The sequence below is a fragment of the Oncorhynchus gorbuscha genome, linkage group LG01 (assembly GCF_021184085.1).
Source record: "Oncorhynchus gorbuscha isolate QuinsamMale2020 ecotype Even-year linkage group LG01, OgorEven_v1.0, whole genome shotgun sequence".
Classification (NCBI taxonomy): domain Eukaryota; kingdom Metazoa; phylum Chordata; class Actinopteri; order Salmoniformes; family Salmonidae; genus Oncorhynchus; species Oncorhynchus gorbuscha.
The window spans coordinates 23,265,885-23,281,135 of record NC_060173.1 but is presented as its reverse complement, the minus strand read 5'-3'; the positions used below and the strand labels follow the sequence as shown (position 1 = coordinate 23,281,135).

At 45.5% G+C, this 15,251-nt stretch overlaps 1 protein-coding gene across 5 annotated transcripts in view; it reads left to right on the top strand.

The window, feature by feature from the left end:
- Positions 1 to 1,185: 1,185 nt before the first annotated feature.
- The window catches only part of LOC124034889 (protein MTSS 2-like), a 53,727-nt gene continuing 39,661 nt past the window's right edge, over positions 1,186 to 15,251 (top strand). For 3 of the 5 annotated variants that reach the window (XM_046348299.1, XM_046348310.1, XM_046348307.1), the window contains exon 1: positions 1,187 to 1,707. In XM_046348299.1, the coding sequence (XP_046204255.1) occupies positions 1,639 to 1,707 (69 nt within the window). In that variant the 5' untranslated portion in view covers positions 1,187 to 1,638. Of the gene's footprint in view, positions 1,708 to 15,251 lie in introns of all 5 variants that reach the window. The other 2 variants (XM_046348293.1, XM_046348316.1) reach the window with 2 other exon arrangements.

The following is a 15,251-nucleotide window of genomic DNA, read 5'->3' as shown; positions in this document are numbered from 1 at the left end:
TGGAGGTTAGTTAACACAGTGTCCAAAGAAGGGCCAGATATATACAGAATGGTGTCTGCAGCGATACGCCACACCATCCCATCTGGTTTGCTCTTAGTCCCACTATCATTTATTTTTCAACAGGACAATGACTCAACACACCTCCAGGTTGTGTAAGGGCTACTTGACCAAGAAGGAGAGTGTTGAGGTGCTTCATCAGATGACCAGGCCTCCACAATCACCTGACCTCAACCCAATTAAGATAGTTTGGGATGAGTTGGACTGCAGAGTGAAGTAAAAGCAGCCAACAAGTGCTCAGCAAATGTGGGAACACCTTCAAGACTGTTGGAAAAGCATTCCAGGTGAAGCTGGTAGAGAGAATGCCAAGAGTGTGCAAAGCTGTTATCAAGGCAAAGGGTAGCTACTTTTGAAGAATCTCAAATATAACACATATTTAGATTTGTTAAACACTTTTTTTGGTTACTACATGATTCCATATGTGTTATTTCATAGCTGTGATATCTTCACTGTTATTCTACAATGTAGAAAATTGCATAAAATAAATAAAAACCCTTGAATGAATAGGTGTGTCTAAACTTTTGACTGGTACTGTATATGCACTGTGGGGGATACAGTGTGCATACATAGGCATATTATTTATTCAGCCGACGATATAAGGTAGTGAAATATAAAGTTGTACTTTCCTTGAGTGAGAAGAAACAGTGAAAAAATGATTTAACCTGCAAAATTCAAAAAAATGTTTTGCTTAAACTATGTTCAATTTAATGAGCATTTTTCTTTTTTTTTTATTCCCCCCAGTAAAATTGGCATATATTAGAGTCAAAAGGCTAACAAATATTTATTTATAGCCTAAAGAGGTTGAGGTTCCTTTAAATTGAAATAACATATTTGCTCAAAATAACACACTATGCATATGTGAATGTATGGTGTAGTCAGTGTTGACTCATTATTACTATGTATTATAGGCTACATTGTATTGCTTGTAACAATAACTCCAGACTGATACAGTATATGATGAACAGGCTCGTGCATGCTGAATGCACATTTGCAGCTGGGGATATCCTTTTTTTGCTCTTCAGAGTATCCTTGAATGAGAAGACAGATTCACTTTTGTTTGGATAGGGGGTGTCCCTCCCTCCACGCTTCATGTGACAAAAAAAGACCGCCCCCCTTCAATTCCCATGGATCGAATCACAGAACCCCAGCTTCAAGACATCTGTTCCTCTACAAGAGAGCGTGCCCCGCATTCAGAGCTGTGACCGACTGTCTGTCGTGGTACCCTACATTTGCCCGTGATTATCAGCCGACAATCATAATAGACGTTGACCCAAACTCACCCTGCTCTTCTTTTCGCAATTTATAGACCGGAGGGAATCGGAACGAGGGTTTTTACCTCCTCTCCATCTCTCGCGTCCAAGCAGAGAGAGCAACCGCCGTGCGTCAACCCGGTGCCATAGAGTAGCAGATTTATTTTTGTCTGCCCTCTAGCCGGGAGTTTCGCATCCTCCGCGTCTGGCTTGGAGGGTGAAGGACAACGAAGAGTTTATTAAAATATCTTGATACCCGATGTGTGAATATTTAGCGCTTATGGACATTTATTTTCTCGCATTCAGTCATCGTTAGAAGACGACTGTCATAATGGAGTCAGTGGAAAAGGAGTGTGGAGCGTTGGGTGGATTATTCCAAGCTATCGTCAACGACATGAAGGTACCAGAGCTCGATGAAGTCGACAGTTTTTTCCGACCTATTGCATGGATAATCTGACTCAATTTACTGCCTTTGTTTCCTCTCATATTCTGTACCGCCTCACTGGCTATGCGAAAGGAGAAATTGTGATAAATATTTTTCCTTTATGTTACTTGCCTAGAGTGGCAGCTGCTCTGATGACGACCAACATGTCTTTGAATATAATCAAGCTGCTGATAGTTTGAGTTAATATTTGTAGGTTATAGGCTACAGAATTTGTTGTGCAAAATTTGTTGTACAATTGTTCCATTGAAAATATGAGTTAGCTTGTACTTTTCAATAATTAAACATACTTTAAAAGGAAGTCAATAACTGAATATCAGAGTAATGACTGAATAGATTAGATAGTGTTCCAACTGATCCACTGCTAAATCAGTAATGGTTACAACAAACAACTGTAATTGTGGATGTCTTATTGGATATATGGCAGCTCCCTAACCTAATCATAACAAAACATGACAAACAACTGCTGTGACAGGGACATAACAAGTATGTGGCACACACTGATCACATAACCCATAACATGTTTGTCTAACATCAGGCCAATAATGGAGAGGGGTTAATTGATCCAATTTGGAAACCCCTTCTCATCCAGGAAAGCAGCTCATTGACAAAGACGTGTCAAATGAAATGGCCAGTTTGGCCACTAGGCTGTGAATCATGTAGACCATGGTCGGACTCGCAAGATTATGGTCCCAATGCAGTGTCCACCAGCAAAGATTATGATGTCTTTCTTTACAATTAGATACAGGGAGGGAGGGGAGCCTATTCAGATTATGGTCACAATGCAGTGTCCACAAGCAAAGATTATGTCTCTCTTTATTATTAGATACAGGGGGGAGGGGAGCCTATTCAGATTATGGTCACAATGCAGTGTCCACAAGCAAAGATTATGTCTCTCTTTATTATTAGATACAGGGAGGGAGGGGAGCCTATTCAGATTATGGTCACAATGCAGTGTCCACCAGCAAAGATTATGATGTCTTTCTTTACAATTAGATACAGGGAGGGAGGGAGCCTATTCAGATTATGGTCACAATGCAGTGTCCACCAGCAAAGATTATGTCTCTCTTTATTATTAGATACAGGGGGAGGGGAGCCTATTCAGATTATGGTCACAATGCAGTGTCCACCAGCAAAGATTATGTCTCTCTTTATTATTAGATACAGGGGGAGGGGAGCCTATTCAGATTATGGTCACAATGCAGTGTCCACCAGCAAAGATTATGTCTCTCTTTATTATTAGATACAGGGGGAGGGGAGCCTATTCAGATTATGGTCACAATGCAGTGTCCACCAGCAAAGATTATGTCTCTCTTTATTATTAGATACAGGGGGAGGGGAGCCTATTCAGATTATGGTCACAATGCAGTGTCCACCAGCAAAGATTATGATGTCTTTCTTTATTATTAGATACAGGGAGGGAGGGGCCTATTCAGATTATGGTCACAATGCAGTGTCCACCAGCAAAGATTATGATGTCTTTCTTTATTATTAGATACAGGGAGGGAGGGGAGCCTATTCAGATTATGGTCACAATGCAGTGTCCACCAGCAAAGATTATGATGTCTTTCTTTATTATTAGATACAGGGAGGGAGGGGAGCCTATTCAGATTATGGTCACAATGCAGTGTCCACCAGCAAAGATTATGATGTCTTTCTTTATTATTAGATACAGGGAGGGAGGGGAGCCTATTCAGATTATGGTCACAATGCAGTGTCCACCAGCAAAGATTATGTCTCTCTTTATTATTAGATACAGGGGGGAGGGGAGCCTATTCAGATTATGGTCACAATGCAGTGTCCACCAGCAAAGATTATGATGTCTTTCTTTATTATTAGATACAGGGAGGGAGGGGAGCCTATTCAGATTATGGTCACAATGCAGTGTCCACCAGCAAAGATTATGTCTCTCTTTATTATTAGATACAGGGGGGGAGGGGAGCCTATTCAGATTATGGTCACAATGCAGTGTCCACCAGCAAAGATTATGATGTCTTTCTTTATTATTAGATACAGGGAGGGAGGGGAGCCTATTCAGATTATGGTCACAATGCAGTGTCCACCAGCAAAGATTATGTCTCTTTTATTATTAGATACAGGGAGGGAGGGGAGCCTATTCAGATTATGGTCACAATGCAGTGTCCACCAGCAAAGATTATGATGTCTTTCTTTATTATTAGATACAGGGGGGAGGGGAGCCTATTCAGATTATGGTCACAATGCAGTGTCCACCAGCAAAGATTATGATGTCTTTCTTTATTATTAGATACAGGGAGGGAGGGGAGCCTATTCAGATTATGGTCACAATGCAGTGTCCACCAGCAAAGATTATGTCTCTCTTTATTATTAGATACAGGGGGAGGGGAGCCTATTCAGATTATGGTCACAATGCAGTGTCCACCAGCAAAGATTATGATGTCTTTCTTTATTATTAGATACAGGGAGGGAGGGAAGCCTATTCAGATTATGGTCACAATGCAGTGTCCACCAGCAAAGATTATGATGTCTTTCTTTATTATTAGATACAGGGAGGGAGGGGAGCCTATTCAGATTATGGTCACAATGCAGTGTCCACCAGCAAAGATTATGATGTCTTTCTTTATTATTAGATACAGGGGGAGGGGAGCCTATTCAGATTATGGTCACAATGCAGTGTCCACCAGCAAAGATTATGATGTCTTTCTTTATTATTAGATACAGGGAGGGAGGGGAGCCTATTCAGATTATGGTCACAATGCAGTGTCCACCAGCAAAGATTATGATGTCTTTCTTTATTATTAGATACAGGGAGGGAGGGGAGCCTATTCAGATTATGGTCACAATGCAGTGTCCACCAGCAAAGATTATGATGTCTTTCTTTATTATTAGATACAGGGAGGGGAGGGGAGCCTATTCAGATTATGGTCACAATGCAGTGTCCACCAGCAAAGATTATGATGTCTTTCTTTATTATTAGATACAGGGAGGGAGGGGAGCCTATTCAGATTATGGTCACAATGCAGTGTCCACCAGCAAAGATTATGTCTCTTTTATTATTAGATACAGGGGGAGGGGAGCCTATTCAGATTATGGTCACAATGCAGTGTCCACCAGCAAAGATTATGATGTCTTTCTTTATTATTAGATACAGGGAGGGAGGGGAGCCTATTCAGATTATGGTCACAATGCAGTGTCCACCAGCAAAGATTATGTCTCTCTTTATTATTAGATACAGGGGGGAGGGGAGCCTATTCAGATTATGGTCACAATGCAGTGTCCACCAGCAAAGATTATGATGTCTTTCTTTATTATTAGATACAGGGAGGGAGGGGAGCCTATTCAGATTATGGTCACAATGCAGTGTCCACCAGCAAAGATTATGTCTCTCTTTATTATTAGATACAGGGAGGGAGGGGAGCCTATTCAGATTATGGTCACAATGCAGTGTCCACCAGCAAAGATTATGATGTCTTTCTTTATTATTAGATACAGGGGGGGAGGGGAGCCTATTCAGATTATGGTCACAATGCAGTGTCCACCAGCAAAGATTATGATGTCTTTCTTTATTATTAGATACAGGGAGGGAGGGGAGCCTATTCAGATTATGGTCACAATGCAGTGTCCACCAGCAAAGATTATGTCTCTCTTTATTATTAGATACAGGGGGAGGGGAGCCTATTCAGATTATGGTCACAATGCAGTGTCCACCAGCAAAGATTATGATGTCTTTCTTTATTATTAGATACAGGGAGGGAGGGAAGCCTATTCAGATTATGGTCACAATGCAGTGTCCACCAGCAAAGATTATGATGTCTTTCTTTATTATTAGATACAGGGAGGGAGGGGAGCCTATTCAGATTATGGTCACAATGCAGTGTCCACCAGCAAAGATTATGATGTCTTTCTTTATTATTAGATACAGGGGGAGGGAGCCTATTCAGATTATGGTCACAATGCAGTGTCCACCAGCAAAGATTATGATGTCTTTCTTTATTATTAGATACAGGGAGGGAGGGAGCCTATTCAGATTATGGTCACAATGCAGTGTCCACCAGCAAAGATTATGATGTCTTTCTTTATTATTAGATACAGGGGGGAGGGGAGCCTATTCAGATTATGGTCACAATGCAGTGTCCACCAGCAAAGATTATGATGTCTTTCTTTATTATTAGATACAGGGAGGGAGGGAAGCCTATTCAGATTATGGTCACAATGCAGTGTCCACCAGCAAAGATTATGATGTCTTTCTTTATTATTAGATACAGGGAGGAGGGGAGCCTATTCAGATTATGGTCACAATGCAGTGTCCACCAGCAAAGATTATGATGTCTTTCTTTATTATTAGATACAGGGAGGGAGGGAAGCCTATTCAGATTATGGTCACAATGCAGTGTCCACAAGCAAAGATTATGTCTCTCTTTATTATTAGATACAGGGGGGAGGGGAGCCTATTCAGATTATGGTCACAATGCAGTGTCCACAAGCAAAGATTATGTCTCTCTTTATTATTAGATACAGGGAGGGAGGGGAGCCTATTCAGATTATGGTCACAATGCAGTGTCCACCAGCAAAGATTATGTCTCTCTTTATTATTAGATACAGGGAGGGAGGGGAGCCCATTCAGATTATGGTCACAATGCAGTGTCCACCAGCAAAGATTATGATGTCTTTCTTTATTATTAGATACAGGGAGGGAGGGGAGCCTATTCAGATTATGGTCACAATGCAGTGTCCACCAGCAAAGATTATGATGTCTTTCTTTATTATTAGATACAGGGAGGGAGGGGAGCCTATTCAGATTATGGTCACAATGCAGTGTCCACCAGCAAAGATTATGTCTCTCTTTATTATTAGATACAGGGGGGAGGGGAGCCTATTCAGATTATGGTCACAATGCAGTGTCCACCAGCAAAGATTATGTCTCTCTTTATTATTAGATACAGGGGGAGGGGAGCCTATTCAGATTATGGTCACAATGCAGTGTCCACCAGCAAAGATTATGTCTCTCTTTATTATTAGATACAGGGGGAGGGAAGCCTATTCAGATTATGGTCACAATGCAGTGTCCACCAGCAAAGATTATGTCTCTCTTTATTATTAGATACAGGGGGAGGGGAGCCTATTCCGATTATGGTCACAATGCAGTGTCCACCAGCAAAGATTATGTCTCTCTTTATTATTAGATACAGGGAGGGAGGGAAGCCTATTCAGATTATGGTCACAATGCAGTGTCCACCAGCAAAGATTATGTCTCTCTTTATTATTAGATACAGGGGGGGAGGGGAGCCTATTCAGATTATGGTCACAATGCAGTGTCCACCAGCAAAGATTATGTCTCTCTTTATTATTAGATACAGGGGGGGAGGGGTGTTATGCAGGTGAAGGAGGACCCAAACGCGACTTAACAGAAACAGAGTTTATTAATGCTCAAAACCGAATAACTGAAATCCTCTAGATAGTAGAGGGGAAAACAACTGGAGAAGCGGCCACAGACTGCAGGTCGCTTCGGGTAGGCGCAGGCCGTAGTCAACTGAGACACCTGCTCACACGCAGCGTCTGAAGAAGGCACAAAACACGACAGGACAGGGTGATACACAATCACGGCAAAAAACACGACAGGACAGGGCGAAACGCAATTACAGCATGGAATACAAAACAAGGAACCGAACGGAACAGGAACGGATCACAAAGGAATAAATAGGGAGTCTAATCAGGGGAAAGGATCGGGAACAGGTGTGGAAAGACTAAATGATGATTAGGGGAATAGGAACAGCTGGGAGCAGGAACGGAACGACAGAGAGAAGAGAGAGCGAGAGAGTGAGAGAGGGAGGGGGAGAGAGAAGGATAGAACCAAACAAGACCAGCAGAGGGAAACGAATAGCATGGGGAGCACAGGGACAAGACATGACAATGAATGACAAACATGACAGTACCCCCACTCACCGAGCGCCTCCTGGCGCACTCGAGGAGGAATCCTGGCGGCAACGGAGGAAATCATCGATGAGCGAACGGTCCAGCACGTCCCGAGACGGAACCCAACTCCTCTCCTCAGGACCGTAACCCTCCCAATCCACTAGGTATTGGGACCCCGTCCCCCGAGAACGCATGTCCATAATTTTATGTACCTTGTAAATAGGTGCGCTCTCGACAAGGACGGGAGGGGGGAGGGAAGACGAACGGGGGTGCGAAGAAAGGGCTTAACACAGGAGACATGGAAGACAGGATGGACGCGACGAAGATGTCGCGGAAGAAGCAGTCGCACAGCGACAGGATTGACGACCTGGGAGACACGGAACGGACCAATGAACCGCGGAGTCAACTTACGAGAAGCTGTCGTAAGAGGAAGGTTGCGAGTGGAAAGCCACACTCTCTGGCCGCAACAATACCTTGGACTCTTAATCCTGCGTTTATTGGCGGCTCTCACCGTCTGTGCCCTGTAACGGCAAAGTGCAGACCTCACCCTCCTCCAGGTGCGCTCACAACGTTGGACAAACGCTGAGCGGAGGGAACGCTGGACTCGGCAAGCTGGGATGAGAACAGAGGAGGCTGGTAACCCAGACTACTCTGAAACGGAGATAACCCGGTAGCAGACGAAGGAAGCGAATTGTGAGCGTATTCTGCCCAGGGAGCTGTTCTGCCCAAGACGCAGGGTTCCTGAAAGAAAGGCTGCGTAGTATGCGACCAATCGTCTGATTGGCCCTCTCTGCTTGACCGTTAGACTGGGGATGAAACCCGGAAGAGAGACTGACGGACGCACCAATCAAACGACAGAACTCCCTCCAAAACTGTGACGTGAATTGCGGACCTCTGTCTGAAACGGCGTCTAACGGGAGGCCATGAATTCTGAATACATTCTCAATAATGATTTGTGCCGTCTCCTTAGCGGAAGGAAGTTTAGCGAGGGGAATGAAATGTGCCGCCTTAGAGAACCTATCGACAACCGTCAGAATCACAGTCTTCCCCGCAGACAAAGGCAGACCGGTAATGAAGTCTAAGGCAATGTGAGACCATGGTCGAGAAGGAATGGGGAGCGGTCTGAGACGACCGGCAGGAGGAGAGTTACCCGACTTAGTCTGCGCGCAGTCCGAACAGGCAGCCACGAAACGGCGCGTGTCACGCTCCTGAGTCGGCCACCAAAAGCGCTGGCGAATAGACGCAAGAGTGCCTCGAACACCGGGATGACCCGCTAACTTGGCAGAGTGAGCCCACTGAAGAACAGCCAGACGAGTGGAAACAGGAACGAAAAGGAGGTTACTAGGACAAGCGCGCGGCGACGCAGTGTGCGTGAGTGCTTGCTTAACCTGTCTTTCAATTCCCCAGACTGTTAACCCGACAACACGCCCATAAGGAAGAATCCCCTCGGGATCAGTAGAAGCCACAGAAGAACTAAACAGACGGGATAAGGCATCAGGCTTGGTGTTCTTGCTACCCGGACGGTAAGAAATCACAAACTCGAAACGAGCGAAAAACAACGCCCAACGAGCTTGACGGGCATTAAGTCGTTTGGCAGAACGGATGTACTCAAGGTTCTTATGGTCTGTCCAAACGACAAAAGGAACGGTCGCCCTCCAACCACTGTCGCCATTCGCCTAGGGCTAAGCGGATGGCGAGCAGTTCACGGTTACCCACATCATAGTTGCGCTCAGATGGCGACAGGCGATGAGAAAAATAAGCGCAAGGATGAACCTTATCGTCAGACTGGGAGCGCTGGGATAGAATGGCTCCCACGCCTACCTCTGAAGCGTCAACCTCGACAATGAATTGTCTAGTGACGTCAGGAGTAACGAGGATAGGAGCGGACGTAAAACGTTCTCTTAGAAGATCAAAAGCTCCCTGGGCGGAACCGGACCACTTAAAACACGTCTTGACAGAAGTAAGAGCTGTGAGAGGGGCAGCAACTTGACCGAAATTACGAATGAAACGCCGATAGAAATTAGCGAAACCTAAGAAGCGCTGCAACTCGACACGTGACCTTGGAACGGGCCAATCACTGACAGCTTGGACCTTAGCGGAATCCATCTGAATGCCTTCAGCGGAAATAACGGAACCGAGAAAAGTAACGGAGGAGACATGAAAAGAGCACTTCTCAGCCTTTACGTAGAGACAATTCTCTAAAAGGCGCTGTAGAACACGTCGAACGTGCTGAACATGAATCTCGAGTGACGGAGAAAAATCAGGATATCGTCAAGATAGACAAAAACAAAAATGTTCAGCATGTCTCTCAGAACATCATTAACTAATGCCTGAAAAACAGCTGGCGCATTGGCGAGACCGAACGGCAGAACCCGGTACTCAAAATGCCCTAACGGAGTATTAAACGCCGTTTTCCACTCGTCCCCCTCTCTGATGCGCACGAGATGGTAAGCGTTACGAAGGTCCAACTTAGTAAAGCACCTGGCTCCCTGCAGAATCTCGAAGGCTGATGACATAAGGGGAAGCGGATAACGATTCTTAACCGTTATGTCATTCAGCCCTCGATAATCCACGCAGGGGCGCAGAGTACCGTCCTTCTTCTTAACAAAAAGAACCCCGCCCCGGCCGGAGAGGAAGAAGGCACTATGGTACCGGCGTCAAGAGACACAGACAAATAATCCTCGAGAGCCTTACGTTCGGGAGCCGACAGAGAGTATAGTCTACCTCGAGGAGGAGTGGTCCCCGGAAGGAGATCAATACTACAATCATACGACCGGTGAGGAGGAAGGGAGTTGGCTCGGGACCGACTGAAGACCGTGCGCAGATCATGATATTCCTCCGGCACTCCTGTCAAATCGCCAGGTTCCTCCTGAGAAGTAGGGACAGAAGAAATGGGAGGGATGGCAGACATTAAACACTTCACATGACAAGAAACGTTCCAGGATAGGATAGAATTACTAGACCAATTAATAGAAGGATTATGACATACAAGCCAGGGGTGACCCAAAACAACAGGTGTAAACGGTGAACGGAAAATCAAAAAAGACATAGTCTCACTGTGGTTACCAGATACTGTGAGAGTTAAAGGTAGTGTCTCAAATTTGATACTGGGAAGATGACTACCATCTAAGGCAAACATGGGCGTAGGCCTGTCTAACGGTCTGAAAGGAATGTTATGTTTCCGAGCCCATGCTTCGTCCATGAAACAACCCTCAGCCCCAGAGTCAATCAAAGCACTGCATGTAGCACCCGAACCGGTCCAGCGTAGATGGACCGACATAGTAGTACAAGATCTAGATGAAGGGACCTGAGTAGTAGCGCTCACCAGTAGCCCTCCGCTTACTGATGGGCTCTGGCCTCTTACTGGACATGAAATAACAAAATGTCCAGCAACTCCGCAATAGAGGCACAGGCGGTTGGTGATCCTCTGTTCCCTCTCCTTATTCGAGATGCGAATCCCTCCCAGCTGCATGGGCTCAGTCTCAAAGCCAGAGGGAGATGGTTGCGATGCGGAGCAGGGAAACACCGTTGATGCGAGCTCTCTTCCACGAGCCCGGTGACGAAGATCTACCCGTCGTTCTATGCGGATGGCGAGAGCAATCAAGGAGTCCACATCTGAAGGAACCTCCCGGGAGAGAATCTCATCCTTAACCACTGCGTGGAGTCCCTCCAGAAAACGAGCGAGCAGCGCCGGCTCGTTCCACTCACTAGAGGCAGCAAGAGTGCGAAACTCAATGGAATAATCCGTTATGGACCGTTCACCTTGGCATAAGGAAGCCAGGGCCCTAGAAGCCTCCTCACCAAAAACTGAACGGTCAAAAACCCGAATCATCTCCTCTTTAAAGTTCTGGAATCTGTTAGAGCAATCAGCCCTTGCCTCCCAGATAGCTGTGCCCCATTCTCGAGCCCGGCCAGTAAGGAGTGAAATGACGAAAGCAACCCGAGCTCTCTCTAGAGTATGTGTGGGGTTGGAGAGAGAACACAATCTCACACTGCGTGAGAAAGGAGCGGCACTCAGTGGGCTGCCCGGAGTAGCAAGGTGGGTTATTAACCCTGGGTTCAGGAGGCTCGGCAGGCCAGGGAGTAACAGGTGGCACGAGACGTAGACTCTGGAACTGTCCAGAGAGGTCGGAAACCTGAGCGGCCAGGTTCTCCACGGCATGGCGAGCAGCAGACAATTCCTGCTCGTGTCTGCCGAGCATGGCTCCTTGGATCTCGACGACAGTGTAACGAGCGTCTGAAGTCGCTGGGTCCATTCTTTGGGTTCGGTTCCTTCTGTTATGCAGGTGAAGGAGGACCCAAACGCGACTTAACAGAAACAGAGTTTATTAATGCTCAAAACCGAATAACTGAAATCCTCTAGATAGTAGAGGGGAAAACAACTGGAGAAGCGGCCACAGACTGCAGGTCGCTTCGGGTAGGCGCAGGCCGTAGTCAACTGAGACACCTGCTCACACGCAGCGTCTGAAGAAGGCACAAAACACGACAGGACAGGGTGATACACAATCACGGCAAAAAACACGACAGGACAGGGCGAAACGCAATTACAGCATGGAATACAAAACAAGGAACCGAACGGAACAGGAACGGATCACAAAGGAATAAATAGGGAGTCTAATCAGGGGAAAGGATCGGGAACAGGTGTGGAAAGACTAAATGATGATTAGGGGAATAGGAACAGCTGGGAGCAGGAACGGAACGACAGAGAGAAGAGAGAGCGAGAGAGTGAGAGAGGGAGGGGGAGAGAGAAGGATAGAACCAAACAAGACCAGCAGAGGGAAACGAATAGCATGGGGAGCACAGGGACAAGACATGACAATGAATGACAAACATGACAAGGGGAGCCTATTCAGATTATGGTCACAATGCAGTGTCCACCAGCAAAGATTATGTCTCTCTTTATTATTAGATACAGGGAGGAGGGGAGCCTATTCAGATTATGGTCACAATGCAGTGTCCACCAGCAAAGATTATGTCTCTCTTTATTATTAGATACAGGGGGGAGGGGAGCCTATTCAGATTATGGTCACAATGCAGTGTCCACCAGCAAAGATTATGTCTCTCTTTATTATTAGATACAGGGGGGAGGGGAGCCTATTCAGATTATGGTCACAATGCAGTGTCCACCAGCAAAGATTATGTCTCTCTTTATTATTAGATACAGGGAGGGAGGGGAGCCTATTCAGATTATGGTCACAATGCAGTGTCCACCAGCAAAGATTATGTCTCTCTTTATTATTAGATACAGGGAGGGAGGGGAGCCTATTCAGATTATGGTCACAATGCAGTGTCCACCAGCAAAGATTATGTCTCTCTTTATTATTAGATACAGGGGGGGAGGGGAGCCTATTCAGATTATGGTCACAATGCAGTGTCCACCAAAAAAGATTATGTCTCTCTTTATAATTAGATACAGGGAGGGAGGGGAGCCTATTCAGATTATGGTCACAATGCAGTGTCCACCAGCAAAGATTATGATGTCTTTCTTTATTATTAGATACAGGGGGGAGGGGAGCCTATTCAGATTATGGTCACAATGCAGTGTCCACCAGCAAAGATTATGATGTCTTTCTTTATTATTAGATACAGGGGGGAGGGAGCCTATTCAGATTATGGTCCCAATGCAGTGTCCACCAGCAAAGATTATGATGTCTTTCTTTATTAGATACAGGGGGGAGGGAGCCTATTCAGATTATGGTCACAATGCAGTGTCCACCAAAAAGATATGATGTCTCTCTTTATAATTAGATACAGGGAGGGAGGGGAGCCTATTCAGGTCAAGCAGGACAAGTTCACATAGGCCGAGCAGTGGCCTAGTTTGGTCTGTTGTACAACAGATGGAAAGTGTGAACTGGCATGGTAATATGGAGTACAATGTTAGGCCATAAATAGGACTAGGAGTTTTTCTTGACCACACGATCTGACCAGGAACAACTCTGGGCCCCAGTTATAAACCTTATATATATATATATATATAATAAAAATATTATATATAAAATGTGTGAGTGTATACAGTGGGGAGAACAAGTATTTGATACACTGCTGATTTTGCAGGTTTTCCTACTTACAAAGCATGTAGAGGTCTGTCATTTTGATCATAGGTACACTTCAACTGTGAGAGACGGAATCTAAAACAAAAATCCAGAAAATCACATTGTATGATTTGTAAGTAATTAATTTGCATTTTATTGCATGACATAAGTATTTGATCACCTACCAACCAGTAAGAATTCCGGCTCTCACAGACCTGTTAGTTTTTCTTTAAGAAGCCCCCCTGTTCTCCACTCATTACCTGTATTAACAGCACCTGTTTGAACTCGTTACCTGTATAAAAGACACCTGTCCACACACTCAATCAAACAAACTCCAACCTCTCCAGAATGGCCAAGACCAGACAGCTGTGTAAGGACATCAGGGATAAAATTGTAGACCTGCACAAGGCTGAGATGGGCTACAGGACAATAGGCAAGCAGCTTGGTGAGAAGGCAACAACTGTTGGCGCAATTATTAGAAAATGGAAGAAGTTCAAGATGACGGTCAATCACCCTCGGTCTGGGGCTCCATGCAACATCTCACCTCGTGGGGTATCAATGATCATGAGGAAGGTGAGGGATCAGCCCAGAACTACACAGCAGGACCTGGTCAATGACCTGAAGAGAGCTGGGACCACAGTCTCAAATAAATCCATTAGTAACACACTACGCCGTCATGGATTAAAATCCTGAAGCGCACGCAAGGTTCCCCTGCTCAGGCCAGTGCATGTCCAGGCCCATCTGAAGTTTGCCAATGACCATCTGGATGTTCCAGAGGAAGAATGGGAAAAGGTAATGTGGTCTGAGACAAAAATAGAGCTTTTTGGTCTAAACTCCACTCGCCGTGTTTGGAGGAAGAAGGATGAGTACAACCCCAAGAACACCATCCTAACTGTGAAGCATGGAGGTGGAAACATCATTCTTTGGGGATGCTTTTCTGCAAAGAGGACAGGACGACTGCACCGTATTGAGGAGAGGATGGATGGGGCCATGTATACCGAGATCTTGGCCAACAACCTCCTTCCCTCAGTAAGAGCATTGAAGATGGGTCGTGGCTGGGTCTTCCAGCATGACAACGACACGAAACACACTGCCAGGGCAACTGAGGACTGGCTCTGTAAGAAGCATCTCAAGGTCCTGGAGTGGCCTAACCTGTCTCCAGACCTGAACCCAATAGAAAATCTTTGGAGGGAGCTGAAAGTCCGTATTGCCCAGCGACAGCCCCAAAACCTGAAGGATCTGGAGAAGGTCTGTATGGAGGAGTGGGCCAAAATCCCTGCTGCAGTGTGTGCAAACCTGGTGAAGAACTACAGCAGGGGTCCCCAAACTTTTTCCTGTGAGGGCCACATAACTTTTCCCTTCTCTGATGGGGGGCCGGTGTCAGTTTGTAACAGAAAAAGTGTGACGATCGTAGGGGAGCTTAATAAATTTATTGTTTTCCAGAAAGCCACACATAACCAAATAACCCTTTCCAGGTTCTTTACAGAAAAAAAGTCAGGAAACAAATAACACTATTAATGAAATAAATAATAACTAAATAACCCTCTGAGTTCTTCACAGATAAAACAGGAAATAAAT